At 46.7% G+C, this 27,957-nt stretch overlaps 3 protein-coding genes across 3 annotated transcripts; 2 read left to right on the forward strand and 1 right to left on the reverse strand.

Moving 5' to 3' along the window:
• Nucleotides 1-119: 119 nt before the first annotated feature.
• On the forward strand, nucleotides 120-19,695 carry RILPL1 (Rab interacting lysosomal protein like 1; the record flags this gene model as incomplete). Its single annotated transcript, XM_080355624.1, has 7 exons — nucleotides 120-413; nucleotides 3,854-4,004; nucleotides 9,260-9,378; nucleotides 10,215-10,433; nucleotides 12,392-12,564; nucleotides 13,091-13,183; nucleotides 19,551-19,695. 7 exons carry the CDS (start codon nucleotides 120-122, stop codon nucleotides 19,693-19,695), a joined length of 1,194 nt encoding a protein of 397 aa, XP_080211750.1.
• Nucleotides 19,696-22,839: 3,144 nt separating this feature from the next.
• SNRNP35 (small nuclear ribonucleoprotein U11/U12 subunit 35) lies at nucleotides 22,840-24,915 on the reverse strand. Its single transcript, XM_080355241.1, has 2 exons — nucleotides 24,798-24,915; nucleotides 22,840-23,760 (listed from the first exon to the last, which is right to left on the reverse strand). The coding sequence occupies exon 2, from the start codon at nucleotides 23,739-23,741 to the stop codon at nucleotides 22,944-22,946; it is 798 nt and encodes a 265-aa protein (XP_080211367.1). The 5' UTR covers nucleotides 23,742-23,760; nucleotides 24,798-24,915; the 3' UTR covers nucleotides 22,840-22,943.
• A 95-nt stretch (nucleotides 24,916-25,010) lies between these two features.
• On the forward strand, nucleotides 25,011-27,928 carry RILPL2 (Rab interacting lysosomal protein like 2; the record flags this gene model as incomplete). The annotated part of the gene is made up of 4 exons (XM_080355242.1): nucleotides 25,011-25,352; nucleotides 26,217-26,368; nucleotides 27,205-27,315; nucleotides 27,766-27,928. 4 exons carry the CDS (start codon nucleotides 25,011-25,013, stop codon nucleotides 27,806-27,808), a joined length of 648 nt encoding a protein of 215 aa, XP_080211368.1. The 3' UTR covers nucleotides 27,809-27,928.
• Between the last annotated feature and the right edge of the window lie 29 nt (nucleotides 27,929-27,957).

The following is a 27,957-nucleotide window of genomic DNA, read 5'->3' on the forward strand; positions in this document are numbered from 1 at the left end:
CCCCCGCGCCCCGTCCGCCCGAGTTCGCGGGAGTTGCGCGGGGCCGCCGGGGAGGCGGGGGCGGCTGCCGGAGGGAGCCCCGGCGCTGCCTATGAGGGCGCAGCGGGGCCGGGGGAGCCATGGACGTTGTCGGGGCGCCGCCCGCCCTGGAGAAGAACGCGGCGGAGCTGACGGTCATGGACGTGTACGACATCGCCTCCGCCGTGGGGCAGGAGTTTGAGCGGGTGATCGATCAGCACGGCTGCGAGGCCATCGCCCGCCTCATGCCCAAGGTGGTGCGGGTGCTGGAGATCCTGGAGGTGCTGGTGAGCCGCAACCACATCAACCCCGAGATGGAGGAGCTGCGCCTGGAGCTCGACCGCCTGCGCCTGGAGAGGATGGACCGCATCGAGAAGGAGCGGAAGCACCAGAAGGTGCGGGATGGGGCCCAGGGGAACGCGGCGGGGCTAGGCTGCCGCAGCCGGCCCGGGGGACAACCGGGACCCGGCCCCCCCCGCCCGCCACCGGGAAAACAAAGAGGGCGGCCGGGGTGCGGGCCAGGGTTTTCCGATGCCGGCGGGGAACGCGGGCGAACGGCCGGGGCAGGCGCCGGGCTCGGCGCGGATGCTGCCACAGCGTGGCTGAGGGTTTGGGTGTGTTGTTGTTTTCCTTTCCCTCCTGGAAGTTTCCTTCCTCCTTCCCTTTCTCCACCCCTTCCCCAGTCGCCGCATATCCTTCCCCTTGCGTCTCCCCGATTAGGATTCCTGCTCCATCCCCGCTCCTGAGGAGAGGACAGTGCTGCTTCCTGCTAGGCCAGGGAAGGTCACAGACAATAATACACTTCTCTCCAGAGCTGTGAATGATTTAGCTGTCTAGTTTTCCTGGCACACTCATCAGGAAGGCAAGTCATAGGACAGAGATGGAGGATCAAGTGATTTCAGAGCAATGAAGAGTAGGGAAGAGAAGTCTCCCGGATTCCTGCTCCATCCTCTGATGCTAAGATGTCGTCCCTTGGCTCGATCTGGGGTGGTCACAGTGTCCCCTGACCCTGTTCCCATGAAAGCCCAAGGTAGAGATCGTTTCCCTACCCTGTTACCCTCATGTGGCAGGACAGCACGAGCTGCTCCACTTGCTACTCCTTAAAGAATGGTTCTTGTAAGTGACTGTGCTAAATCATTGCTGCCTTATGCCATTCCTGCTTGCACAGATTCAGAATAACGAGGAGAAAGGGAATTTGTAGATGACTTAAACTTCAAGAGTTGGCTTTAATTTCAGTAAATTCAAGTTTTATGTTTTAAAAGAGTCAGCTGGGGGACTTTCTCTTAGGATATGGAAAATTCAGGATAATTCCTGCAACATTTTGCAGAGGGAATCTATAGTGTCTCTGAAAAGGATGGTAGAAGATCTTTAATATATAAAGCCCTAGTAAGTCTCCAAGGTATGAAGGAAGAAGGTCTAGAGGATAGAATAGGTACCAAACCTTGCCCTTCTAACACATCTAAGGAGGCAAGTGGGTGTTCTGTTGTGCTGCTCCCATACGGTGTCTGCTCCCTCTGCTACAACCAAACTAAGTCTCCCGAGCCCTGGCTGCCAGCAGGTTTTTGGACGGCACGTCACCTCTGGGCAGAACTGACTGCCCAAGGCAGAGTCAACAGTAATTCTTTATCACAGACATCTACAAAATGCTGCGTGGTGAAGTGGGTATTGAACTGGGCCTGGTAGTGACACCCGGTATCGTTGTACGAGCTGATGTTCTGCGTGGATGCTCCTGAAGTTCATAGATGTATTAAAAAGTTTTCTAAACTTGTTCAGTGTGTAACACTGCCTGGCAGATGGCAGCTCATCTCCCTGCCAGCTCACTGTCCCTGCCAGCTTCTCTGACAGACAGGGAATGGCTCAGGGAGCATTAGATGATCCAGATGAAACTCTGGTGGAAACATGTTTTAACAGGGAAAATAAAGTATATTATACATATTTTTTTTAATTGAGTTGATCCCCAGCGCACCAAGACCCTATAGAACAGTCTGTGTTCCCATGTGAGGGTTTGAAGACTCTTTCACAGGACAGGTACTTGGTAAGCAGAAAAAGCCAGAGACTGAGAAATATTTGTGACCCAAAAGCCTCCAAAAACCAACCCAGACAAGCTTTAAGTGGTCCTTGCAAGCACCAGCTTGAGATTTTAGCACTTAAAATCTTTAGATGTGAATCTGTTCTGCCTGTAAACCTGGCTTAACGCTGCCTGGAGTTTCCAGAGCTGGCTGGCACCCATGGGCACAGAGATCTGCCTTGGCTGTCCAATACTTGTGCTAACGAGGGCTCAGAAGTTAATTTCTCCTCCAATTTATTGGGTTCTTCAATAGCAATAAATAAATAAGAACTTTTGCCTAGGCAAACTTTCATCTAACTGTGGGTTTACAGTGTGGCCACACATAAATGATGTAAGTTTAGCTAGTTTGGGGGCTTGTGTGTGTTCTATTTTGTGTGTTGCTTCAAACTGACGAATGTGCTGTTTTATTATCTAAACTAGGTCAGCATGTTATTTTAGCTACAGAGTTGTAATATGCAGCATCACTGTAAATGGTATAGGTATTGGGCACTATCAAATTCATTACAGATTTGCTTTTGTCTCACAATAAAGTGTTTTAAGTAAAATAGAGGTGATCCATGAAACTTTATTTACTTCTTAATTATTAAGTCTGCATGGCTTGTAACACCTATATGTTACTTATAATCTGTCATATAGCGTTTTCTGCAAAACTTTTAGCAAGTGTTATAAAATGACAACAATGTAGTGATAAATACTGGAATAAAATGATATCTGGACCAGAAAGTCAATAGGAATATGGTTTTCCATTATCAGAGCATACATCCAAACCAGAAATCTCTCTCCTTTAATCTCTCGGCAGAGCTTATTTTAGCCTAGAGCTGTGCTTGGCGGGGTTGTTGTCTGCATGTTTTGTTGTTAGGTAGGAAAGGGGCTGGATGAATGTAGAAGGCAGCAAGTGACTCAGCCCGGCTCCAGGGATTTGCATGCGGCTTTTTGTGATTGAAGCACATACGTGAAAATACAGAGAATGCCCCCCGCTGCAGAAATATGATTTATGAAAAAGGCTTTTGGAACAAGTAAAGCTCTAAATACAACTGTTTTTCCTTGAGGACTTTATACTTTTTGTCCCAATTTGACCTTTATGGCGACAGCTGCTCTTGACACGCAGTGTCCTGACAAATGGGGGTTGTTGTCATGACCCGTCTCGCTGCCGCCAACATCGGTGCCGCTCACGACATTGCCTGGAGAACCATTTACATGAGGAGCAGCACAGTTTTCCTTGTGTTTACCATGTGCACTCGGAGCTCAGAGTTTGCTGCACTGTATCATTATTTTACACGTGTGTTTCATAACAATTTAGGCTGGAGATGCTGCTCTTTCAAAATGAGCGTTCCTAGCGCTGACTCCCCTGGCCCACGCAGAGGGATATTTCTGGGGCATTTCTACCAGCCCTTGTGCTGCTTCCCGGGATGCAGAAGGTGATTGTTGCTCATGTTTGATTCTCTTGTCGAACAGAGCAGTTCCCTTCATCTGGTGCTCACAGCAAAATGGGGCATAAGGAGCCATCCTTTGGGTAACCTGCACATCGAAAATGTTTGCATCAGGAATTGTCTCTTCGTGTGTTTACAAAAAGAGACTTTGATAGTTGGTTTCTTGATGCTGGCATTAGAAAAGTAGATGTCTTTAAGAAATTCCAAGTAGTCTCATTGAATCGTTTTTCTATAAGAATCACAGTGGGATTGTTATTGGTTTGATCTGTAAATAGTCGAGTCAAAGACTCGTAATGTGTTTAAAAATACCAACGTGTTGTCCCGGTCTACCCTTTAGGAATTAGAACTGGTGGAGGATGTCTGGAGAGGGGAAGCACAGGACCTTCTTACCCAAATTGCACAGCTGCAGGAGGAGAATAAACAACTGATGACAAACTTGTCTCACAAAGACATTAATTTCACAGAAGAGGAATTTCAGAAGCATGAAGGCAAGTTTGATATTTCAAATTCAGTACTTGCTTTTGTTATAAAAAGCAATACTTTATAAAAAATATTTTGACTGGATAGCCTGGCTCTTTTCTTATAGATTAATGCGGGTATGGGGTTTGTTTTTACCTGAATAGGAAATATCAGTATACATGATGACACTGAAGACGTGATACAAGGTGGGGGTAGGAGGGAAAGAAAAGCCTGAACAACTTCTTGTTAGGCTGAGAATTATCTCTGAAAGTAAAGCCTAGCTTCATTTTTTTGGTCTATCATTTTAGTTTGCTTTTTGCAGAAAACATTCCTAAGCCCTCCTTTTGTTTTCTAGTTCAAGAGGAATAATCCATTCACCAATGTTTATTTCACCATCATGCACAAAAATAAGTGCAACTTTTGATCTATTCAGGATAACTGTAAGGCAGCAAATCAAGAGGTTTTTTAATTACATCAGTCCACCATATGGAGATATTCTAGGAGAATATTGTGATCCTCTCCTAGAATAGGCGAGAGTCATGTCACTTGGTTTATCTGCCTTCAGGGTTCTCTCACTTATTTGGGACTTAGAGCCAATTTAGAGTAAGTGAAGAGATTTCTAATCCAGGGAGTGGGTGAATCCTAAAGAGTTGAAATGACCAGTTTGTGGGCAACGTCTTTCCTGAGGCAGAGTGTATTTCAAGACGTAAGGTTCTGACTTGCAGGTACAGGTGGATTTCACTGCAGCAACTGCAACAATTGCCATCGCCAGCTCTCACCCACCGCCCAGCAAACAGCTCTTTCCAAAGAGCAGACGAACAGATGTCTGTTGGCTCCACAGTTTGCAGCACATCATTTGAAGCTGCTGGATACCGAGTCCATTTCATGATACTTTGCTGGGGTTTAAGCTGAGGAGCTGGGAAAAATAAACACAAACACAAAGCCTGTGCAGCTTTGGGGATGAGGCGGCCTTGAGCCGAGCGCTGGAGCAGACAGCCGAGCGCGGGGACAGCGTCACCCCAGCAGCAGAACCTGCCAGCGATGGTGAGTCAGTCTGGGAGCTGCTGGTGCATGGACAGGACTCTGGGCTTTCACAGCAGGTTCTGCCGATCAGGGAAGTCGTGGCTCCCTCAAAAGGCCAACAGCCTCTGCATGGCGTGCAGAGCCACCGGCCATCTGAAAACCAGAGCGCACGGCTGAGCTCTCCAGTAAAGCACCAGCAACAAAGCGACATCCTTTGCCAGCTGCTGGAGGTCGGGATCAAACAGGCGCTCGCTGTAGATGGATGAAACTGTCCAACGCCGCAGAACTTGCGCTTGCCTCCTCCCAGAGGCCGAGTGCTGCTCACTTGCCTCGGGGAGGAGCATAATGAAATATTCAAAAAGCAAAAATTGTTAAATCTTTCACGATCACCACTTTTTTTACAGCAAGTGCCATGTTTTCAGTATAAGAGTCAATTAATGGCAAAGAAGTCGCTCAACATCAGCCTTACAAACTCCATGCAAAGTTTCAGAATGGCGGTGATGAGTCATGGACAATGAGGACTATGACGTCTTGTTATAAAGAATCATCTTCCCCTTTGTTCTCTCCTTCTTTTTTTTCCCTTCTTCCAGTGGGTATCTCGCTCGCTGCAGCTCATGTGCTATTTAAATATAGCCATACTCTTCACATTCGGCTGGCCAAGCAGATGCCAGGCATGCTTTTCTTGTTATTTTTACTGTGTCTAACCAAGTATAATAACACAAACAAACCCTATAAACCCATTCCAGAGACCAGATCCCGGGATCACTGGTATTCTTTGGCCAAAATCATCAGCTTAAGTCAAATCACGTTAATTTACAGCAACTCCACCTTCTTAATGGGACCCATTCTATCAAACCCAACTGTTTTCCTTTTAGGAAATTTTGTCATTGGTGAACAGGGATAGATTTATCTCAACTGACTTATTTGGATAGTGTCAATAAGCAGTCATGCTGCTCTTTTTCAGTCTCCATCATTTGATACGATATGTACAGAGTCTACAGGGGCAAGTTTTCAAGCTAGACACTCTGTTAGATACTCTGACCAGACTCCATTCTTTGTATGTCGGTGTGATTTAGTTCTGTGATGGTGTCTCCCTCAGTGGTTACCCCCTGGGATTAACTCACCAGACAGCTAAAGAAGTTATTTTTAGCGCAGGCAAGAGAGGGCAGTGATTTGGGTGTGCAAGACTTCGAGATTCAATCCTTGCCAACTCATAGTCGCAGAGCCTTGCTTTAGCATAATGAAGGTGTTTATAGGAGAAAGGGATGCAATCCTGTCTAAACAGGAGTGTTCCGCACAGGGGGCACCTGCCGAGGGGCTGAGCAGACGAGGCTCATTTGAAAGGATGTGCGGCAAAATACGCAGGAGGGGTTAGAAGTGAGTCTGCAAAATCCATTAATGCTGCTCATCCCGAGCTCAAACCGAGCGCTTCCTGATGGTGCCGAGCGGCTGGAACATCCCAGCCAAATGCCAGGATCAAACTTGACCGAATGCGCGTCAGACAGGACGGGCAGGCTGCTGTGTCACTGCAGCGAGGGAGCTGCTGGCTCACACGGGCTGTGGGAACAGAGGGAGGCAGCAGGACGGCAACAGTTGTGTGAACCTCTTGTGCCGGCTGCTGAGGAACCTACAATCCCCTTTCAAAAGTGAAGGAAAACTAACAATCTGAGTATTCAGGTATTGGCGCAGTGCCACGGGCCCTGACTGGCACTTTGGCCTGTTGTGATAGGTATATAAACAACAGTAAGTGGGTCCTTAAGCATAAATAATGTTGGTGGGGTGTTTTTTTCAGTTTCTTTTCCTTTTTTTTTAAATATTTTCTTTTTCAGTTGCTTCCCTTTCTCTCGCTGGAACGATGCAATGATCACAGCAACTCACAGGAACAATGCAATGATCACAGCAATCCACAGGAAGCTGCTCATAGGCTGTGCCTAGAGAAGCCGGCTGGGCGTGCCATTTATGATCCCACAGTTATTAGTCTTGGAATCATTTAGAGCTAATTACTTTACATTTAGGGCACTTAGTGATTTCACTCTTCCCTTTCACAGTGCTGGAGGAAATGGAAGAAGATGTGACTGTTTCACAAACACTTCCCACCTTTCCTTTCCCCTCCTCCTGAAATACAAAGGATAATGTAGTGATCCGTGCACACAACTGAAGTCTTTTATGTTCACCAAATGTTAGGGAGAAAAACGAGCACAGTGGGAGGAAAAGCAGTCAGCACTGAAATGGTACTTTATGCTTTAAATAGCACCTACTATCTAGAGATCTCAAAGCATCTTGCAAGTACTAATGAATCCAGCTGCACTCACTATTCCTGGCTCCTGCTGGGGTGAAACCACCAGTCTGGACTTTCACTGCAGTCCCTCTGTGCTTCAAGGCAAAGTTTTGGGTTTCTTTGTTTTAAAAACTGCTGATGTGTTGGGTCCAGTCCTGAGATTGGAGCCAGGAACCTGTCCTGGGGTTTATGGCTGCAGTGCTGGATCAGACCTCTGTGATGGGAGAGCGTGGATCCATTAGAAGAGTTAAGCAGCAGAATGTGTCAGTGTCTACTTGTCCTCCCTGGTGGCTACGAGCTGTTATCATAGCGAGGAATAATCCTGCAAAGAGTTAGAACCTAGAGCAGAGAGATAAGGACCAGGATCCAGAAATAGAGCAGCACACACCACTGAATTAAAGAAGATGAGAATGTAATACTAGAATGTGAACACCGTGTCACTCTCGGCTCTTTTCTGGGGTTTGGCAGGAACGTGTCCTCTGAACCACATCCCGGGCCAGCCGTGGTCACCAGTCCCCTGCCCAGCAGAGCGGTTCTCTGCTGTGCCGCAGCTCTGGTCCTTCAGCAGCGAGACCCTTATCCATCAGTTCAAACCGCAGATGATCTGTAGGCTGGAGTTCCTAATGACATGCAGCTTTGGATTTCTCTGATGAGGGAAGGACATAACCAGAAAGTCTGAGCTAATGTTAGTAAGTAGAGACTTGAGCAGCTGGATACATTTGATGTGTATGCAGCATCTTTCTGATGTGGGAACTGCTTTAATGTATTAAAAAGGAATTGGCTTTCCAGCCGCCCCAGAGGGTTTTGTAAAGGGAGGAAGCTGAAGATCTACGTAACTAAGTAGTTTGCCAAAGGCAATAAACCAAGACAGCAGCAGAGCCTGGATTTGAGCTCCTGCTTGGCCTGGATTTTGGCCAGAGCAGCCACACAGCACCCTGGTGACAGGCTTTCATCTCCAGCCATCCTATGGCTCACGTTGTGCAACGTGGTTTTATGTGATAGTTGACAACCATCAAACTGCATGTCCACGCGCAGTTAGTGCAGTAGATTTATCATCTCACCAAGTTAAATCATCTGGTCTGTGTTTGCTCTGAAAAGCCCATCACTGGAGTGCCAGGAGTTCTCCATTATCTCTCGAATGGCAAATAATGGAAAAAAGCTTCCTGTTCTGTGATTTATGATATTTCCTGGTGATTTGTTGGTCAGATGTCAGATGAATCCAGTCCATTATTTATTTTCAAACAGGATGTTGGATTCTTGACAATGTTCCAATCATCTTTCAAAAGTGAAATGCCCTGTAGCATTTTTCTCTGAAGTACAGTTATTCTAAATACGAGTTATCATACAGTAGGATGGGGAAAGGGTTGCAAAACATGAGGAGAAAATATGTGATTATAATTCCAACTAAATTTCTGTCCTAGGCTCAGGGTGGAGGTGCCCTCTGCAGGTCCTGCTTCTTCTCCCTTTCACCCAACACAAAACTGGGTTTCAACGTAAAATCACTCTAGCCCAGTTCACCTGGGCTTGTTTGGATCTAGATGCCATCCATGGCACTGACGTGCTGTTCAGATCTTGCTGAGGATCCAGACCATCCTTTTTACAATTTTCAGTGGATCTTGGCCAGCTGATTGTGCAGATTATCACACAGATAACCAAGCTCCCAGTGCGCAGTGTGAACAGTGGTGTAAAACTGCTGAGGCAGCAAGATGGAGCAGTGTCACTCCCCTGTTACAAATGTTTCTGAGGACTGTCAGTTCCTTTGTTAAGGAGCTTCTGTGCAGCAGCTTTATGGATTGCATTGTGTCACCTGTGTTCCTGTTACCCTTGAAGCAACCTTCAAAGCTTCTTCCAACAGCTTCTCTGTAATTCTACCAGCGGGCAACTTCCAAAGTCTTTACCTAAATATTTCTCACTGTTATTGTTCTCGGTCTCAGCAGCTCCTGAGTGTCCTTAGTTTGTTTCCTGTGTTCTTTTTTTAACCAGGAATGTCAGAAAGAGAGCGACAAGTCATGAAGAAGCTGAAGGAAGTGGTAGATAAACAGAGGGATGAAATCAGAGCAAAGGACCGGGAACTTGGACTTAAAAATGAGGATGTAGAGGCTGTAAGTGGCTCTTAGTCTTCCTATTTCTCTTCATTCTCACCCATACTTCCATAGTCTGCTTTCAAGATTTAAATTAATGCCCGGGTCACTTTTGCCAGCAGTGAACAGAAGGTCACTTAGAGGATGGGTGGCTCTGGGAACCACAGCACAAGAGATCTGGGTTTAGCCTCAGGTGAGTCACAGACTCCACTGAGACTTTGGGAATCGTGTCACATCTTGGTTCTTTCTGTGTCAGGAGGAATGACCTCCTGACCCATATTTTGCTTCCCATCCTCATCTCCTGAGGCCGTGGGACTTTTCTGGTACTAGTGAGGCCAGACCCAGATGATCTTCACTCTACCCACGTGCCTTTGGCCTTTCAAATTGATGCTGTCCATACAATGCCCAGCAGGTCACATCCTGCCTTAGGAGGGAGCCTAACAGCTCCAAGAAAAGTACTTGTAATATCAATTGAATACTAAGCATTCCTCTATGTTGTATTTCCTCTGCTCTGGGTTAAGATTTGATTCAGAATCCTGTAAGCCACCCTGTCCTTGAGCTTTGCTTTTTTGAAACATAATATCAGAAGTGATGAATTTGCTTTTAGCTGGAGAATTCCCTTTACTAGGGGAAAAAATGCCTCTTTACTCTGGAAACCAATTAAATTTCGGTGACTGCAACTGCAGTAGATAATTAGATATTAAAAAAAAAATAATCTGGGGGCAAAGAGGAGGAGGACGGGGGAGAATTTTCCAGATTAAGTTCAATAGGAACACACAACTTTTTCTTCAACAGTATATTTGGGACTTGGTGATCATGGCTGAAAGATGCTGACCTACTGCATCAATGTTTTGCAGCTTCAGCAGCAACAGAACAGGTTAATGAAAATAAACCACGATCTGCGGCACCGGATCACCGTTGTTGAGGCTCAGGGGAAGGCGCTGATTGAGCAGAAGGTGGAGTTAGAGGCTTATCTGCAAACCAAGGAGCAGGAGATGGGCAACCTGCGAGCAGAGCTGGGGAAGCTGCGAGAAAAACTGCAGGGTGAGGACAGCCAAAATGGGGAGGAAGAGAAGGTAAGACGCACTTTAAATCACTTTTTAAACAGCCTTCTAAAGAGCATCAGGCTTCATACCAAGCACCTTTTCTTTGGATAAACATGATAGATGCGGAATTTGCCAAATACCAGAACAAATCCTTGCTTCAAAGGAAAGTGTTCTATTAAAAACATCATGAAGCGATCCAAAATCTCTGGAGCATCAGCTGTTAGTTTGGATTGGAGGCAGATAGCGGTTTGGTACTGCTGTATCACTACGCTTGGCTTAATTTTGTTTGTACACATCAACCCCTTCCCCAGAGGAAAACAAACCAATCCCTTAAACAGTCTGGAATTTCCAAAAGATAAACAGCTAATAAGTAGCACAAACTTTGCCGAGTTTGCAAAGATGTGAGTCCTAATGGGTCCCAAAGATGCAACGCACTGTGACAGTGGTGGCATGTGAACCGTAGAAGAAATAGTGTCAGAAGGGGTCACAGAGACAATGCAGAACTCTGCACGCTTGGTCCTCACAGTGTTTAGGGCACTTCTCATCTGTCAGGACTAAGCCGGTCCATTGCCACCAAATCAATATATAAATATTTGAAGGCACCTTTTAGATGAACCAATTTTGGCCTTATTTCTGCTTCCGCTTCCTATTAGAATTAGTGCAGTGAAGCGTTACTAGCACAAATGCTCATGAAAAGCAAATATTACTGCTTGCGTACTCAGGTACTTGCAGGAACAGTCAAAGAGTCAATCTGGAGTTGGGCCTGAGGTCAGAGCAGCAGGAATGAAAACCTGGGGAGCTCCCTGAGAGAAAGACCCATCTCTGATCTGGTGCATCCCTTCATCCTCTTTATGGTTCCAATGATTTTTCTTTGTGCATACAACAGTACTTCTGTCATTCTAAAGCTGCATTTCCCTTTCCTAATGCTACTCTTAAAGAGCAAAAAATAGGATAAGGGGTTTTCTGATATGAAAGAACTGATGGGGTACCCTGGTCCCCCCTGGGACGTGACAGCCAGTGTTAACATGTCACTGCTGAATGGGGCAAACACTGTGTTAATCACGAAAAGGATGATTTCATTGCTGTTCATTTAGTCAGGACACCCAGATTTGTAAATGGGGATGTGGAGCCCAGGCCTGGAGCCAGCAGGAGTGAAAGTGTCTTCAGTGTTTGGAGAGAAAGGATGCATTCTGTACCTCTCTCCAGCTCTTCAATTCCGTGGCAGTGGCGCCTCTTCTAATTAGAGCCGTTTCCCGCTCGCTTTGCCAGGAGGATGGTTGGACTGAACCGCAGTGGCGAGCAGCAAGCTGGACTAGCTGCGTGCTCTGGAATGGACGTTGCTTGTTGGCTTCAGTCAAGTACATTTGCATTGGCTACCGGCTGCGCAGACTTTGTTGATTTGAGCAAAATCTAGCAAAAATAGCTTATTTGCGCAAATATACAACCAAAAGAACAGGCATCAGCTCAGACCCTAATCTAGAGGGGTGAAGAAAAGTGTTTGGGTAACTTCCTTTGAACCTCTTGTTAGGTTGTGTCAATCTTTTATTTACTGTAGTCCGTGTAAAGAATGAATGGGGTGAATCAAAGAGAGCAGCGAGCATCGCTCTGCGGCTTTGTCTGTGCAGGACAAGGACTGCAGTCCCTGCTCTAGAAATTGATAATGCACCAGCTGTAGCCCAGCCAGGTTTAACCTGAAATCCTGTACCTATAGATAGCAAAACTGTTTGACAAACACATTAGCTCAAAAGACGGTTGGATCAGGCCTCCAAAAAATGGGTTTTCTTTAAGAATTTCTGTAGTTAGCTCCTCAAATTTGCAGCGTGTATCCCAGCGAGGTGTCACTGCAACACAGGAGCTCTGAGACTCTGCTCTCTGCATCCGCGAGGAGAGCGGGTGGCTGACCTGGCTGCTGGTAGACTGAGAAATACTTTACACTCCTCAGGCACGCACTCACATGGTGAATTTAAAGACCGTGTTTCATTTCCCAGGTAGAACCAAACAACGATGACTGCCTCTCAGAGTCAGAAAAGATGGCAATGGACCTAAAAGATCCGAATCGTCCAAGATTCACCTTGCAGGAGCTCCGGGATGTCCTTCATGAGAGGAATGAATTGAAATCTAAAGTGTTTTTACTTCAAGAGGAGCTTTTATATTACAAAAGGTAAGTTAGATCTGCTCTCCTGTTGCATGCTATACACAGAGGAGCCATAGGGCAGGTCTAGAAACCATAAACGTGCTCTTAAATGTGTCCAACAAGCTTATATTTCTGCAAAGGCTTAAGGTAGAGATTGCAAGCATATGGCTTTAGTTTGAATCTGGTTCCTCAAAACTGTCCTTCCCTAACTCCCAGCTTCCCGCTGAATCTTAGAGAGATTACAAACATTCAACAGTTTTGAACTTAAAAAAACAAGGATAAGAGTGGGTCTAAAATGAAAATTCTAGAACTTTTATTCAATGTGTTCCTCTTCTGCCCCTCCTTGTTGCAATGGGAAGAAAATACTGAAAGGAGACTCGGTTCTAGGTGCTGTTCTGTGGTTGACAAAAAAATCTCCCATTGATTTCAATGAGCTTGGAACAGATCTTTTTGCATTTCTTCATCAACACTACTACCTCAGACTGAATTTTAGAACTTAAAGCACTTCCATGGCTTGGGAGGAGAACGTTAATTATCTTTTATTTCTTTCAAGTGAGGAAACAGAAGAAGAAACCAGATCCCCTCAACCTACACCCATAATTCAGTCAAAACCCTCAACTCAGCCTGAATCTGGAATCAAACGCCTGTAAGTAGCATATTTTCTAAGGATACTGGATATAGTCTGCAAATACTAAATGTTTCTTATGGGTAGGACAGTTTTAAAGAATATTAAAATTAAGATAACCACATCTCTAATGTATATGAGTGAGACATCAAAGGAGCACTTGACAGGTATCATGAAACAGCAGTTGGCTTTGAGCAAAACTTCTGCCTACTTCTGGGTCACCGTTCAGTCTCGGATTATTTCCTGCGGTACATTTAGGTCCCTACGTGCAGACAGCAGCAGGGAGTCCAACCGTGCTCTGTGTGCTGGTATTTATGGGCCACACTGGTCTGCCCAAGAAGCCCACGCCAGTTCTGATGTTTCCTTCTGTTCAGGGTAACCTAAAGAGCACGTGTGGCAACGTTTCATTGCAGCTGGGACGAGCCGCTGAGCTCTTCAACACACACACCTCATCCTAGAGAATTTTCTTGTCTGGGCCACGTAGTCAGACTCCAAAGGGAGGTGCTGCCAGTTGTGCTCTTATCCAGAGCACAGCTCAACCTGTCCTGGGAGCCCAAAACTGAAGTCAGTGCTGGGTCTCAGCGTGTGAGGATTGTAGGAACAATGCTCCTGTTCAAGTGCAAGGACCAGTTCCTTAACACACATCCCAAGGCGGTGGAGGGTCAGAAACTTCTGGTCATGCTCGGAAGACGTGTAAAGAGTGTTGGTCACGAGTAAAACCAGCTGCAGACCTGCAGCAGTTGGGTGTGGAGAGCAAAGCTTCCCATGACCTCGCTGTGCCCATTTCCCTGCTGGCTTAAGCCTTCAGACCCTGATATGCCCTATGTGTACAGCACATAAACCTTTTGTTTGCAGAACAAACTCACTGCTGGAGAGGATGCCAGCTTTCCTGGCTATAAAGAACCCCACCTTCTTATCATGAAGTATTTAATGTTGCTGTCCAAAACCTAAGCTTACTGTCAGAGGTTTACATCTACTGAAATATCACTTAATTACAAAACTGCAGTGTTAGCCAATCCATTTGTCTGTTGAAACTCCCTTCTTGTACATTTACTTATTTCAAATTAAGTCCTGTAACCTTATAGCAAGTCTTTGGTTTTTGTGACACTGGAAGCCTAACTTTTTTACCTGCATAAATGATTTTGGAACAGACATTTCGTTCCACATAAAAAGCTCTTCCATCCCGTCCCCACGTCCATAACCTTCAGTCCTTGTTTAATAATAGCAGCAGCCCTGTACGAGTAAGTTCCATGGGAAGATCTGGACTGATCCAAAACATCATAAAGCCAGGAGGTCACTTTTGATTATTTTCAGAAGACTCCAGTGTCTGTCTGTGCTGCTTCATTTGCTGAGAGAACCCTTCCCCTCATGTGACTAGAAAATACATCTTGAGTTCAGACTTCAGTTTTCATTCTGCAACTGTGATGATGATAATAATACTTTGTCTCACAAGATCTCCACTGTAAAGCTTCTCTTTGCTTTTACATTTATTTTAGTACCTTTTAAAGCTAATCCCATTGTGGGGGACGGCTGGTTTCAGTTTAGGCAGTTTGCATGGATTGCAGTCTCCATGCTTGATTTATGAAGCAAAGGCAGCACAAAAACGGGAGGGGACATTGTACGATGGAACACACGCTGACGAGGTATCAGCTTTGGCTCTGCCTTCTGCATTGAGGCGGCAGCAACGCAGCGAGCGGCGGCAGGAGGCACAGACGTGTTTTCAAGCAGCTATCTCAGTGCTTTCATCCTCTCAGTTTATTTATTAGTGACAATTCGTTGAGCATCAGCCTAATCAGTGCACATTTTCAGACATCTGTCTGAATTTTGTTTCTCAAACCACACACGATAAAACACAAAACGATGTTGGTTTGGTGAGAGTCCTCTTCTGCCAGACACTGGAAGCACGTATTGAACTGCTCTGAAGATGAAATGACTTGCTTTAGTTGTCATGCTCTGTCCCTGGGCTTTTTTCTGCTCTCTTAATGTAGCCATCACATTAAATAAGGGAAGATAAAACCCTTCACTTAAGTAAGCTGAAGGACTGTAATAGTTTTCGGGTTTGTTTTATTCCTGCAGCCTGTCTGGATGGATGTAGCTAGTGTGGGTTTCTCTTCTTTCCCCCTTCCTGTGTGTGTGTGTTGGCAACAGTGTCCTTGTAGATGTGCTCTAAAAGGACAGGAAATGTCACTGCCGGCAAAACCAAAGAACTCTCCATAGCCAATGACATGAGGAAAACTTGTAACACTGGTATTCGCTTTTCCCTCCATTTCAGACCTTTCCTCCTGGTTTAAACAGAAAGCCGAAATACAAAAGCAGGAGAGGCTGTTGCTGCCCTCTCAAGAGAAGTTTGATGCTTCCTTGTGTAATGTGACCCTTTTTCCTTCACCACGCAGCATCTCAGGGAATGAGGCACATGTATCTGTAGCCTGTGCCATCTAAGATGTGCTCTGTTGGTCCTGTGCAGCATCTCCATAAACAACGGAAACCAGAAATGAGATAAATCAGCATTTTTTCACTCCCAGGGTTTGCATATTTGAGGCAAACTCTGCACTCTGATCTCAGACTGATTTGTCTCTACCACATCACATGTCAGAATTTTGATGAAATAATGTAACCAGGAGGCTTTACTGAGGAGGAGAAGTACAAGGATTAAAAATGCTCCCTCTGTTTTGAGCAGAAAACACCCTTTTGTTTTCTCTTTAGGGATACGTGCTTGTTTGCCACTGATGTAATGCCTGAAACAGCCATAAGTTTTCTTCCAATTCTTGCAGTCTACAAAAGCTGATGTGTCTGTCTCGTTTCTGCAGCTCACGGCCTGTGCCACAATGCATAAAACCAGAAGTTCTAGTTACCCCTAATGATACAACAATGTTTGCTTGTTTGTTTTCATTTTTAATCTGAGAATAGCAGTTAGAGTGACTGTGTTGGGGAGAGCTGCGTTTGGTCACAAGTGAAACGTCTCTCGTGATTTCAACTTAATCTTTAATTGACATTAGTCCACAGTTCAAAAAACTATTTGGCACAAGGGAGAACCTCTGAGGAGAATCCTTAGAAAAACAGAGGGTGTTCCAGGTACGGACGAAGGTGTGTTGGCAGGTTTGTGTGGGGCCGGAGCGCCTCGCCAGCGCGCGCGCTCTCGGCCTCTACGTTGCATGAATTGAACTGTATAATGCGTGGTAAAAGCGCTGAACTCTGACAAAGAACCACTCTTGCTGCTGGCCAGCTGGAAAGCGTTTCTGCTACAAGAGTTGCAAGGTTTCAAATTAGTATTTAGCTGCCTGCAGTTGGAGTCTTTCTGCATGTGAAGCGACGCAGGTTGTTTTGGAACAGATACACGGGCCCTTTAACCAAGTAGCTTGCATAGGAGGTTATTTCAAGATTTCACCTGCGATACTGGTTTTTAACGTGAAACATTTGTAAAATCTTTAACTGTAATGCTGGTCCTGTCTAACCCCGTTTTCTGTGCAAATACCCAGTAGTCACAGCAGAGTCCTGTTTTGTAGTTCGTAACATACACCTCCATCCCTCATTTCATCATGTATGTGCCCGTTTGTCTCTTGGGAAGGAAAACATCCACTCTGCTCTGCATTGCTAGAGGTGGTCATACCTTGATGAAATCCAACCCGGACCACAGGCAGAAACAGAAAAGTGGTATCTTTTAGAAATTCGAAAGCAATTGAAACTGTTACAATGACTGTTTTTTCTAAATAAGAGATTTTCAGTGAGGAGAGCTGTCTTGGGTGATGCAGATCCACCTCTCCTGTAACATGTCCTGTGTGGTAATTCAAAGTAACCCCATGTACCATGTTTGCCTCTCTTCTTGTTAATGGAATGCTTTTTCTTTCCCTTGCTCCAGTCTTATCTCTTCTGTGTCTGTACTTTCCTGACCAGGATCTTTACAGCCATAATGCCCATGGTAGCAGCTGGATTGATTCCAGACGATCCCACATTGCAGCCAATAAGAAGACTTGTGTCCCTTGTAGGAATTTTTCTTTAAATGTTTGGTATCGTGGTTCCCTTTTGCATGACCCCGTGTTAACATGCGCTGCTGGTTACATTCTCATCGGCTGCCTGTGGGATCACAGAGGAACAAAGTGCCCATCAGAATGACCAGTCAGTACTCAACTCATCGTAGTCCCCCATGCTCATCCTCAAGTATTGACATTTTATCACCTTTTGCCTTAATGTTACCATGCTAAACCACTCCTTACTCATAGAAAATCGTTGCAATATGCAATTTTAACCAGCATCTGTTAATTTTGCTAACTAAGTGTGCCTATTCACAATTCACACCAATACTTTTGAAGAAACCCATGTCGTTCTAATGACTGGTTACCAATCAGTTAGGTTTACAGAATGTACTGGCTGATATCTACATTAATGTCCAGTGTTACTTATAGGCTGCTGCTTCCATGTCTTTCTATCTCTGCACTGTATATTTTGTCTCTGATTATGGATTTTGCAATAGAGTATACACACTCAATAATCTATTCTATCATCCTTTTCTTGGCTGTCCCTGGGAGACATACTGATAATTGTTAATGCAAAGTCTCTTTGCATTAGAACTGCTGCTTTAGTGATCCTCATATTGACAGCAGAAACACAGCGTTTAAATTCCCTTCCTCTCCACACGGACAGGCTTTTCCCAAACATCCTTTTCTAGGCACAATAACAATTCTCATCGTTTCAGAAGGAATTACAAAAGCCTAACCCTTCTGCTTCGTGTAGAGATTTTACAAACATATTTTTCTATTGTTTAATTTCATGATAAAGTGAAAAATTACTTAGACATTTGAAACTTACTGCATAAATAGAGCAGTCATTTGTGTGGACTTCAAGACATGAAGCCTGGCCATGCAGGACCAAACATGCTCAGCAAAAGCCTCAGTCACGCAACACTTCTGTCAGCTGCAATCAGACATGGCCCCTCAAAGACACAGCATATGTGTGTGAATTTTTGAGCTCCTGTGATGAAGGTGGTAGAAAAGTATGAGGCTAACGAAGTGCAAAAGACTTATTTCACTATTAAGGCTCCACATTCGAAGCCAGGAAATGCAAACGTTCAGGTCCTGCTAGCAACGTTAGATATCTGGCATTGTGTAGCTTTTTATATCATTTTGTAGCCAAGAAATAAGTATCCTTAATATTCTTAATAATTATCACCATCATGCTTACCTGCATGCATGACAGGATATTTTTTGAGGAAAGCTGCCTCAAAGCTCATCTGACAGTCAAATGCAGCCTCCTAGGAGACTGGAGACACGGAGGGCAGAGCTCCCGGCTCTGCACAAGGTGGCAGGATGGTTGGGATCGTGATGCTGAGGGAGATGGGGGGAGAAGAACCTGAGACGGGTGGTGTGGACATGGGGTCAGGTTTATGCCCTGACCAATATTCCATCACCTGAGTTTATATTGACATTTACTGTAGAAGGATTTAGCAGTTCCTGTCCTGGCTCAGAATTGCGTTATGCTTGGTACTGTGCAAGCAAAACACTATTTACCTCCTAAATGCACCGTTAAACCAAACGGGCAAGCAGCCAATTCCAACCTTTGGTAGCTGGAACCACAACTTTTGCATTTCTCAGCAGACCTAAACAGCGCACTAACACCTCTTGTACCGAACTCATGACGAACATTGGATTTGCCTAACCGAGTAACTACATCCTATACAAATAAAATGATATTAAGGATTTTTCCAACTGTATTTTTTTAGCTCTGTTGTCAGCAAAACTGGTTTTAGCTCTGTTGTTGTATTAAATGGCTGTTGGTTCATGTACGTCATTATCTTAGAGCACCCAAGCTGTGTGATAGGAAATGACGTGCACACTTGTGTGCATTTGTTTAGAGCCTTCCTCCTGCAAACTCTGGTGCACATATGTGCATTTATGCACTTATTTTTCCAGGAATCAAGTCCATCTATCAAAGTCTGTACACCTGGAAAAATGTGGAGGCTTATTATCTTATGAATTTCCCTGCTGACACCCTTATAAACATTATCTATTTCTGCTTTATGGCAAATTATACAGATTTAAAGCCAAAGATACCACTTTACTTATGCCAAGAAACTAACCTATATTGTGTCGCTTCTTTACCTCAGGGCTGGGGAAGGGGGAATATACATCTAAAACGATACCTGCACCTTGTAGACTCAACAGCATTTAGAGCTTATTTGAAGCTTCCGTAGCCAAACCGCTTGAGATTGCAATGACTCCATCTCTAATAACATTTTGACATGCCCTCCCATCAGGCTTCACTGCCTTGATTTTTGCAGATGCAACCAGATTTTTTTGCTCGGTGTTTTGTTGTGCTGTGTATTGCGTGCGGTGTTTGAAGTGTTTTCAAACAGTAAATATTCTTCTTTCTTTTCCTTCCCCTCCCTTCCCGGAAGGTTTAGTTTCTTCTCTCGTGATAAGAAGCGTATGCAGGCGTCACAGAAACACGTCCACTTCCAGGATACCTTTGGAGATTGGTCAAATTCCAATAAAGATGACTCCTACACCGAACAAGGACAAGAAGCCCTGCAGCATCTGTGACTAAAACTTCGAGGTGTTGAGTTTACCACAGTAGGGCTCGACAGTCCGGCGACAAGAAGCTGCTGTAAACAAATGGGGCAGCTCATCACTCTTCTTCGCCTCGCGCACCTCGGTGGTTGCGTTTCAGATGTACTGCTCAACAGGAATCCCTCCCTGGTTACTTGGTGACTGTTTGCTGAAAACAGAATCCAAGCTTTGTAGGAATAGTCACCGATACCCTGGGACATCGAAGCTTTTAGATGACTTGTGCTGAATAACAAGTCCATGGTCTTGTTCATGCATTAACTACAGTAACACAAGCTTCTTTAAACCAAAAAAAAGGACCTGTGCCATTATTGGAATTTTGTTTGCAGTGTACAATATCTAGTGACAAAGACTCTTTTACCCTGTTTGTTAACACTACCGGTTGTTTGCTTTTTATTTCTGTAAGAATTTTTTCAAGAGGAACACAACAGCTGGCCGCTCCCATGGCAGGTCTGAGCGCTGCTGGGTCCCCTGAAGTTCAGCTGCCGTCTGCATTTTGCAGAGTAACTGCTTGGAAATCCACCTGATACACACTGATAAACTGGAGTAGCCTTGAGAGGGACAGCGAGTGTACATTTCCCTTTCTGCTTATAGTGCCTAAAGCATGAAGAAACCCATGTATGAGGTGAGCGTGCCTTGCGTTTTGTCATGAGTTCTGCAGTACTAATGGAAATTGCTTACCAGGAGGAATTCTAACACTTGAATTTTTTCCTTCTTACCAGGGACTTCCCCCTAGAGTGGCAGCAGCTGCTGTCAAGGAACGAGGTCTCTTTCCCACAGGCAGGTTTTTAATTAAGTCACACGCCACTTTTCTGTCTAGGTAAGACTGCCTAGTTCAGAGTGACAGATCCTCAACTACCTGACATCAACTATTGTAACTGACTTAGAGATGACCCCAATTCCAAATGTTTTTTCTGACTGAACGCTACCTGGGGAGGTGCTGAGGCCACTCTGTGAACTCGGCCACGTAGGAGGGTCAGCGCTGGAGCGCGGTGCTGCTGGTGAGGAATAGCTGGTTGTGGCGAGGCTGTAGGTGACTTTGCACGTGTGGCTCAGTGTGGGAGCTGTGAGCTGCTGCTGGCGCCTTCCCCAGCGACTCCACCTGCTCTGCATCGAGCCTCTTCTCAAGAGCAGCACTAAGGGCAGAAAACAACACTTAGGCTGGAGTAAAGCTCCAACTACTCCAGGTACGGAAGTCTTGAATGACAGCAAGAGAGAGGCTTTGGTGCAGGCCAGTTTTTAACACAGGATAATCCAAGACTCTGGATTTTTTAATGCACATGGGCAGCAAATGGTATCAGCCTGTCTATAGTGTCACAACCAGGAGACTGGTTTTGCAGCGGTGGGCTGAGCGCTGCTCTGCTCCAAACCGTAACTGTGCTGTGTTTGAACACGGACCTTCTGTGTGCTCTGCGTAGAGATGTTTCCTGCACGTCCCTGGCGTCACAGCGGTGCAGGGCAGGGAGGAAACATGGCCTTAGATGAAAGGCATCTGAGATAGTGACGGCAGCGTCTGGTGCTCGGTGAAGCAGATATGCTGTCGTCTGGTTACGTTTTGGTAACAGTTTTATGCTTATAGCAGCTATATCCATAAAACAGCAGCACTTCCCCCACCGTGTGCGAAAAGCAATTCTTAAATGGGGGGAGTGTCTTAATTTAATCATGCTTAAATTGCTAAGATCTCAATTTCACTTCCATATTAAAAAAAAAAAATACACTACAGTTGTATCAGGCAGTTAAAGTGTGAATTGTGAGCGACACCCTTTGGGTCTCTCCCTAACTCAGTTCAGTCGTTTGGCACGTTTAGGAGAGACGCAGCAATCAGAAACAATGCCAGAATGCTGTGGGTGCACAGCCTGAATAAGCACATCGCTTTTGAGATCAGCTGAGAGCAACGCACCGGGATAATAGAAACACACAGACAATGTTTTCCCTGGCGCACAAGCCGTGTTGCACAAAGCACGTCTCCCTGCAAAGCCGATCCCGGACACCAGAGCCCCACGCGCTGTTGTGGGTCATATCTGTGGCCATTTCCACACAATGGCACGAGCAGCACGACCTTCCCCACCCAGCTCTGCAGCCTGGTACCTCAAAAACCTAATAAGTTGCTCCTGCCCTGCTGGTATTAACCACTTCACTCCTCAGTCTCATGTTTGAAATGCTGAGTTTATACACTCCAAGTGCCATCGGAAAGGGTGGCATGTAGGGAAGAGTATGTAAAGATCTGAAGATCTGTCACGTTGTTTCTTAATACTCAAGTAAAATCTGCTTTTAGAAAAGGGGCCAGGATGTTGTCAGGTATGGGGCATAACAATCCTGTCTGCAAAGTGCAGGATCACTGAAGTTTTTTGGGTTGGTTTCTTTGGGTTTTTTTTTGGTTGGGCAGTAAATCATTTTAACAGTTTAATAAATATTTCTGAAAAACAAGTATTTCTGCAAGACTTGAGTCCTTTTTTTTTTTTGTCAAAATACCACCTCTTCTTAGGGATGTACCATACGGGGGTGTCTTTTTCCCCTGAAAAAGGCTCCTACAACTCTTCATGGAAATAAAGCCTCAAACTGGGCAAGGTTCACAACAGGGGCATTCAAAGGCTGACAAAAAAATACAGTTTAGAATACATTAACAGATATTTAGCAATGGCTTTTCTCTCTCACCTCACAGAACAAATGAAGGACATGATATTACTAAAGATCTCACCTGTCCCCTTGTCTTCAAGAAAATAAAGTCACTTTCCACCAGCTTCTGGTTTGGGCCACATTTTTCAGCAGCTTAGTTAGTTGCTATTTCATTACTATTTCTTCAACAAGTGACTATTTCATAAACGGCATCTGTCTCACTAAATGAGTGTGGATATCTGCCACATAAGTAATTAAATCTGGAGCTCTCTCACGAGCCCTGCTCCAGGCAGCCAGCTGGGCATCAGTCGAGGTGTGTCCTCAGCGTCGCTGGGATGTCTGTACACACGGTGCATTTCTTACAGCATCACCAGTTCAAAAACACGAATACAAAGGTTTATTTTCTCTGAAGAACAACTCAACATGTATCTTAACTGCATTAGCAACCAAACTACAGAGTTTCCAGGACATGCAAGTCAGGGCACACAACAGTAACAGCACAGCTGCATGTTCAGAACACTGCTCACAGCCCCATGAAGGCAACATCTGTGACTGGAACATACTGGGTGTAAGAGCAGACGCCAACGCCAGTGACAAGGCACTGTCACCTACCGATGCTTATCCTCGTCTCGTTGCTTCTTGCTGTCTCTTTCCCTGCTCCGGTCTCTATCCCTGTCCTTCCTGTCTCTGTCCTTCCGCTCCCTCCCTCTGCTCCTCTCCTCTTTGGAGTCGCGCTCTCTCTCACTTTCACCCCATGCCCACGACCGCTCCCTTTCTGGCCTTCGGTTGTCTCTGCTCCTTTCATGGTCTCGGTCCCTTGTTCTCCAGTCCCGCGTTCCCTCACGAGACCAGTTTCTTTTCTCCGCTGATCCTTCTCCATAGAAATCATTTTTCACGTTTGGCAAATTGATGGGCTTTCGGAAAGGTCTGTCCCGTCCTCCAAACCGCAGCTGCCCAGATTCTTTTTTGCCCCCAAACCCACCCCCAAGCCTGCGAGGAATCCATCCTTTGAGAGTTCTTTCCAGTTCGAAGTCTACAAAGATCTCATGCTGATCAATAACCAGTCTGTTGGCATCTCTGTGGGCCTTCAAGAGAGCACGCTCCTCTTTGTACTCAATAAATGCGTAGCCCTTGGAGAACCCCGTGACCAAGTCTCGAACCAGACGGATCTTTCTGATGTCTCCATAGCGGGAAAAAGTCTCCTTTAACTTCTCTTCTGTCGTCTGAAGATTGAGCCTCGCTACGAACAGGGTGAGGTGCGGGTCTCCGGTAACTCCCTTGTTGGGTACGTAGCGGGCCAGCATAGCCCTCCAGATGGCCCGGTCATGGGGCTCTTCGTCTGTGCCATCAATGCTCCCGGCCTTGAGGGGGTCGTACTCCTTGGCTATGGGGGCCCAGTCATTCATTGTCTACCGGGAAGAAAACCTGCATCACACAGATACACAAGTATTTTAGGAAAAAAAGCAGGCAGTGTAAGAAGTACTTTCAGCACTGCTATACAGTATTTTTTAACGCAAAAGTCAAAGTTTGGCAAGCTGAAACAGACCGGCAATATCGCTGTTGTTTGAGTTCACCTCCTGGGGAGAGCCATGGTGGGGAGCCCAGCGCCAGCACCAGCCTGACCCCCCCATGGCCCCGCCCGGTTTCACAGAATCATAGAATGTGAGGGGTTGGAAGGGCCCTGGAAAGCTCATGCAGTGCAATCCCCCCATGGAGCAGGAACACCCAGATGAGGTTACACAGGAAGGTGTCCAGGGGGTTGGAATGTCTGCAGAGAAGGAGACTCCACAACCCCCTGGGCAGCCTGGGCCAGGCTCTGGCGACCTCATTGAGAAGTTTCTTCTCATATTTAAGTGAAACCTCTTGTGTTCCAGTTTTTACTCATTGTCCCTTGTCCTGTCACTGGTTGTCACCAGAAGAGCCTGGCTCCATCCTCCTGACACTCACTCTTTACATATTTATAAACACCAATAAGGTCACCCCTCAGTCTCCTCTTGTCCAGCTCCAGAGCCCCAGCTCCCTCAGCCTTTGCTCACACGGGAGACGCTCCACTCCCTTCAGCATCTTCGTTCCCCGGGCTGAGGGGACCCCGCGGCCCTGCCCGTTCCCCCAGCCCTGCCCGTTCCCCCGGCCCTGCCCGCTCCCCCGGCCCTGCCCGTTCCCCCGGCCCTGCCCGGTTCCCCCGGCCCTGCCCCGCTCCCCAGTCTCTCCCCTCCCCCCCTCACCTCTCCGTGCGGCGCGATGGCGGCTCCTCCGCCGGCACCGGCCGATTCGCCAGGCCCTGCGGGGCACGGGGCTCCCCGCCTGTTTAATTTGCGTATTTTAACCCCTTTTCCCCTCTCCGCGTCTGGCGGAGGCACCACCGACCCTCCGCTCCCCCCGCCCCGCTCCCCGGGGCCGCCCGAGCCGCTCGGCCACGCCGCCTGGCGAATGTGGCGCTGGGGAACAGCGGATGCATTTACCTCCCGCCCGGCCCGGTTCGGTTCCGGTGCCCGGGCCGTGCCCGGCGGTGCGTGGGTGGGTGGGGTCTCCTCAGGGGAAGGGCGGGAAGCGCCGCGGGGCCGCGGCCTCCGCCATGGAAACCGGCGGGGGCGGGAGGGCTCGCTCCGCCCGCGGGCCCCGCCGGCAGCGCCGCCCGGCCCGGCCGTCCCCGGGGAAGGGAGTTGGCGGCGCGCATGGAGCAGGGCCGGGAGGAGGAGGAGGAGGAGCTGGAGGAGGACGATGGCGGCCCAGAGAGGGCTCTGGAGAAGAGCCCGTTCCAGCTGACGGCCGCGGATGTGTACGACATCTCCGCCGTGGTGGGCCGGGACCTGCTGCAGCTGCAGCTCAGCGCGGGGCCGCCGCTGCCCGCCGCGCTGGCCCGGCTGCAGTTCCGCATCGTGCGGGTGCTGGAGATGCTGGAAGCGCTGGTGAGCGAGAGCAGCCTGGCCGAGGAGCAGCTGCGGCGGGAGCGGGACAGCCTGCGGCGGCAGCTGGAGGAGCTGCGGGCGGCGGGGGCCCGGGCTGGCGCGGGGCAGGTGGGTGCCAGGGCCGCGGGTCCCCAGCGGGTGGCACGGCCGTGCGGGGGGGTCGCAAACTCACCCTAACACCAGCTGGGGCAGAGGGTGCTTCTGCAGCAACCGCCGGGCTGTCTGATCGCAGCGGAACGAGTCTCAGAAACTTTGCTTCTCATCCTGGTTGGAGGCTGTGAAGCCATTTCCAGAGCGGAGATCTTTTTAACCTCATCTGGGTGTTCCTGCCCCGGCGGGGGATTGCACTGGATGAGCTTTCAGGGTCCCTGACAATCCCTGACAATCTGGGGTTCTGTTACAAGCCACAGTGGTGACTGACCGTGCTTTTACTTCGTGCTGATGGCGTTCAGACACAGGCAGTTTCAGAGTACAGATCCACCACTGTGCAGCTCCTCCTCCTGCAAATGCTGAAGTTTTGTTACTCTGTGCAACAGAAACCGGTGTCAGTGACCGAAAAAGACATTACCACAAAGGTCTTAAGTTAGGAAGGGACAATTCAGTTCTCTCTCTGCCACAGTTTCGATATGACGTTGGACAGATTGTTCAGTGTCTCTCATCATCACAACAGCAGAGAAAAGCAGCTTCTTGGCAAACTAAACTGCGTACTCTTTGGGACAGAGACTTTGTTTTTAGCTCTGGTCAGAGCCTGTCACAGTTGGGCCCTGTACTTGGCTGGGAAATACAGACACCAAGGGAATTAAAAAATAATAAGAAAACTCATAATTAACTGCTTGGAAAAAATCAGGATTGTGATAAACTCATGCTGGTTCTAAGAACCACAATATATTTATAAAAGTCAGAGTTTTTACTCTGTGAATGCCCTGTTTCTGACAGGCTACAGTATCATGATTACCACCTTTTATTTTACAGCTCAGCCTTGGACCAGACAAAATGGTAATAGACCTCACAGATCCAAATCGCCCCCGGTTCACATTACAGGAGCTACGAGATGTATTGCAAGAGCGTAACCAGCTGAAAGCTCAGCTTCTTGTGGTGCAAGAGGAGCTACAGTGCTATAAGAGGTATATCGTGAAGCCAGCAAAGAACTAACAACAATTACGTTTTGTCAGAGGGGCTGATCAGATGAGAGTAGCCCAAGTTTGAGCACCTGGGGCAGGCTGGGTACTGTCCAGACATAAACGAGACAACTGTGCTCCCAAGAGCTTACAAATGAAGCAAAGAAAAATGGGGGAATTAAGTTGTCGCTATGCAACATAATTTTAAATCTAAACTCTCTGTTACTCTGTGCAGTTCGCAGCCTGTTCCCATAATGTACCGCTGTGAGCCTATGTAGAGTTCCTGCCACTGCACATCCGAGCTGGATTCTCACACACATTAACTCATCTGTGCAGTCTCAGCAGTTGCATACATATTGTTTTTGTCTAAAGCCACACTACGTACCAAAGAGCACGGGGGTTTCCATCTCAGATTTAGTCAAAATTTCCTTCCTCCTCCAGCTTGCTGTCAGGGACATTAGTTTATCTGCTGCTCCTTTGCTTCCACAGGGGTATGGCATTGATCTAGAAAGCAGAATATTAATCCTTTTCATCATCATTCAAGATAAGCTGTGGTTTGTTTTGTTTTTCTTTTTGACTGCCAACAGAGGGTTGGGTAAGGCACTCGAACTGTGCAAAACAAGTGCTGTCAGGGAAAATGCTTTTGTTCTGTCTAGAAGGGACCACACTGCGGGATTTTAAATAAGAGCAGTTCATGACAAGAAATAGGCCAGGCTGCCATCCGTGTTCTGTGAACATCCATTCACCCACGTCCTAGGCTGCCCCGAGGGGTTTAACATAGACAGCAATGCCATGCTGTGCACAAACCCATGAAAAATAAACAAACCCTCTTATTTTCCCAGTGGGATCATCTCACAGAGAAAGGACCAAACTGAAGAACTGGAAAAAGAGGCGACCAGCAGCAGCTCCGGCACCAGCCGGGACAGTGAAGAGAAGACCATCATCAAACGGCTGTAAGTTTGTCAGCATCTTTTTGTGGCAGATTAAGAGAGAATATAGCATGTGTCATACTTAGTGAATCCAAGGATAAATGCCAAACTTTGGCCTAGGTGGCTGGATATTGTTTTCTCCTCCTCTCCCTCTGAAATTAAAACGCGATAGAAAAATCCTTTCCTGTGGAAAAAGCGCTCCACAGGAAGCCAACCTCCACCCAGCCAAGCAGGGCATCGCTTTTTTTTCTAAGAAAAATAAGCATTTCAGAGCTCCCATGTTAAGGCTCTGCTGTGGGAACACAACAGCTGTCCCCAGAGGTTGGTTGACATTGTACGAAGCAGCTGTACCCGGTACCCATAAGCTCAGGCTGTGTCCCCAAAGTGCCCTAAAATAGCAGAACACATTGACGCAGCTGTCTCACTGTATGTTCCTTTTTTTCCAGTTGTACATTGTTTTCTTTTTTTTTTTAGGTTTTCTTTTAAACATGGAAAAGGAGCATCCTCGAGAACTTAACCGCTTCTGTTCAGAAATGGCACTGATGAGAGCTGCTAAGGCATCAAGGGAGTCAATGATTGGAAGAAAAAGCATCACTCCTACTGTAGAGAATAATCAATCTCATAAAAATAATGTTGTACAATATTCTTTCAAGATAGATTTTACTT

Source organism: Nesoenas mayeri (genome assembly GCF_963082525.1).
Source record: "Nesoenas mayeri genome assembly, chromosome: 17".
Taxonomy (NCBI): Eukaryota; Metazoa; Chordata; class Aves; order Columbiformes; family Columbidae; genus Nesoenas; species Nesoenas mayeri.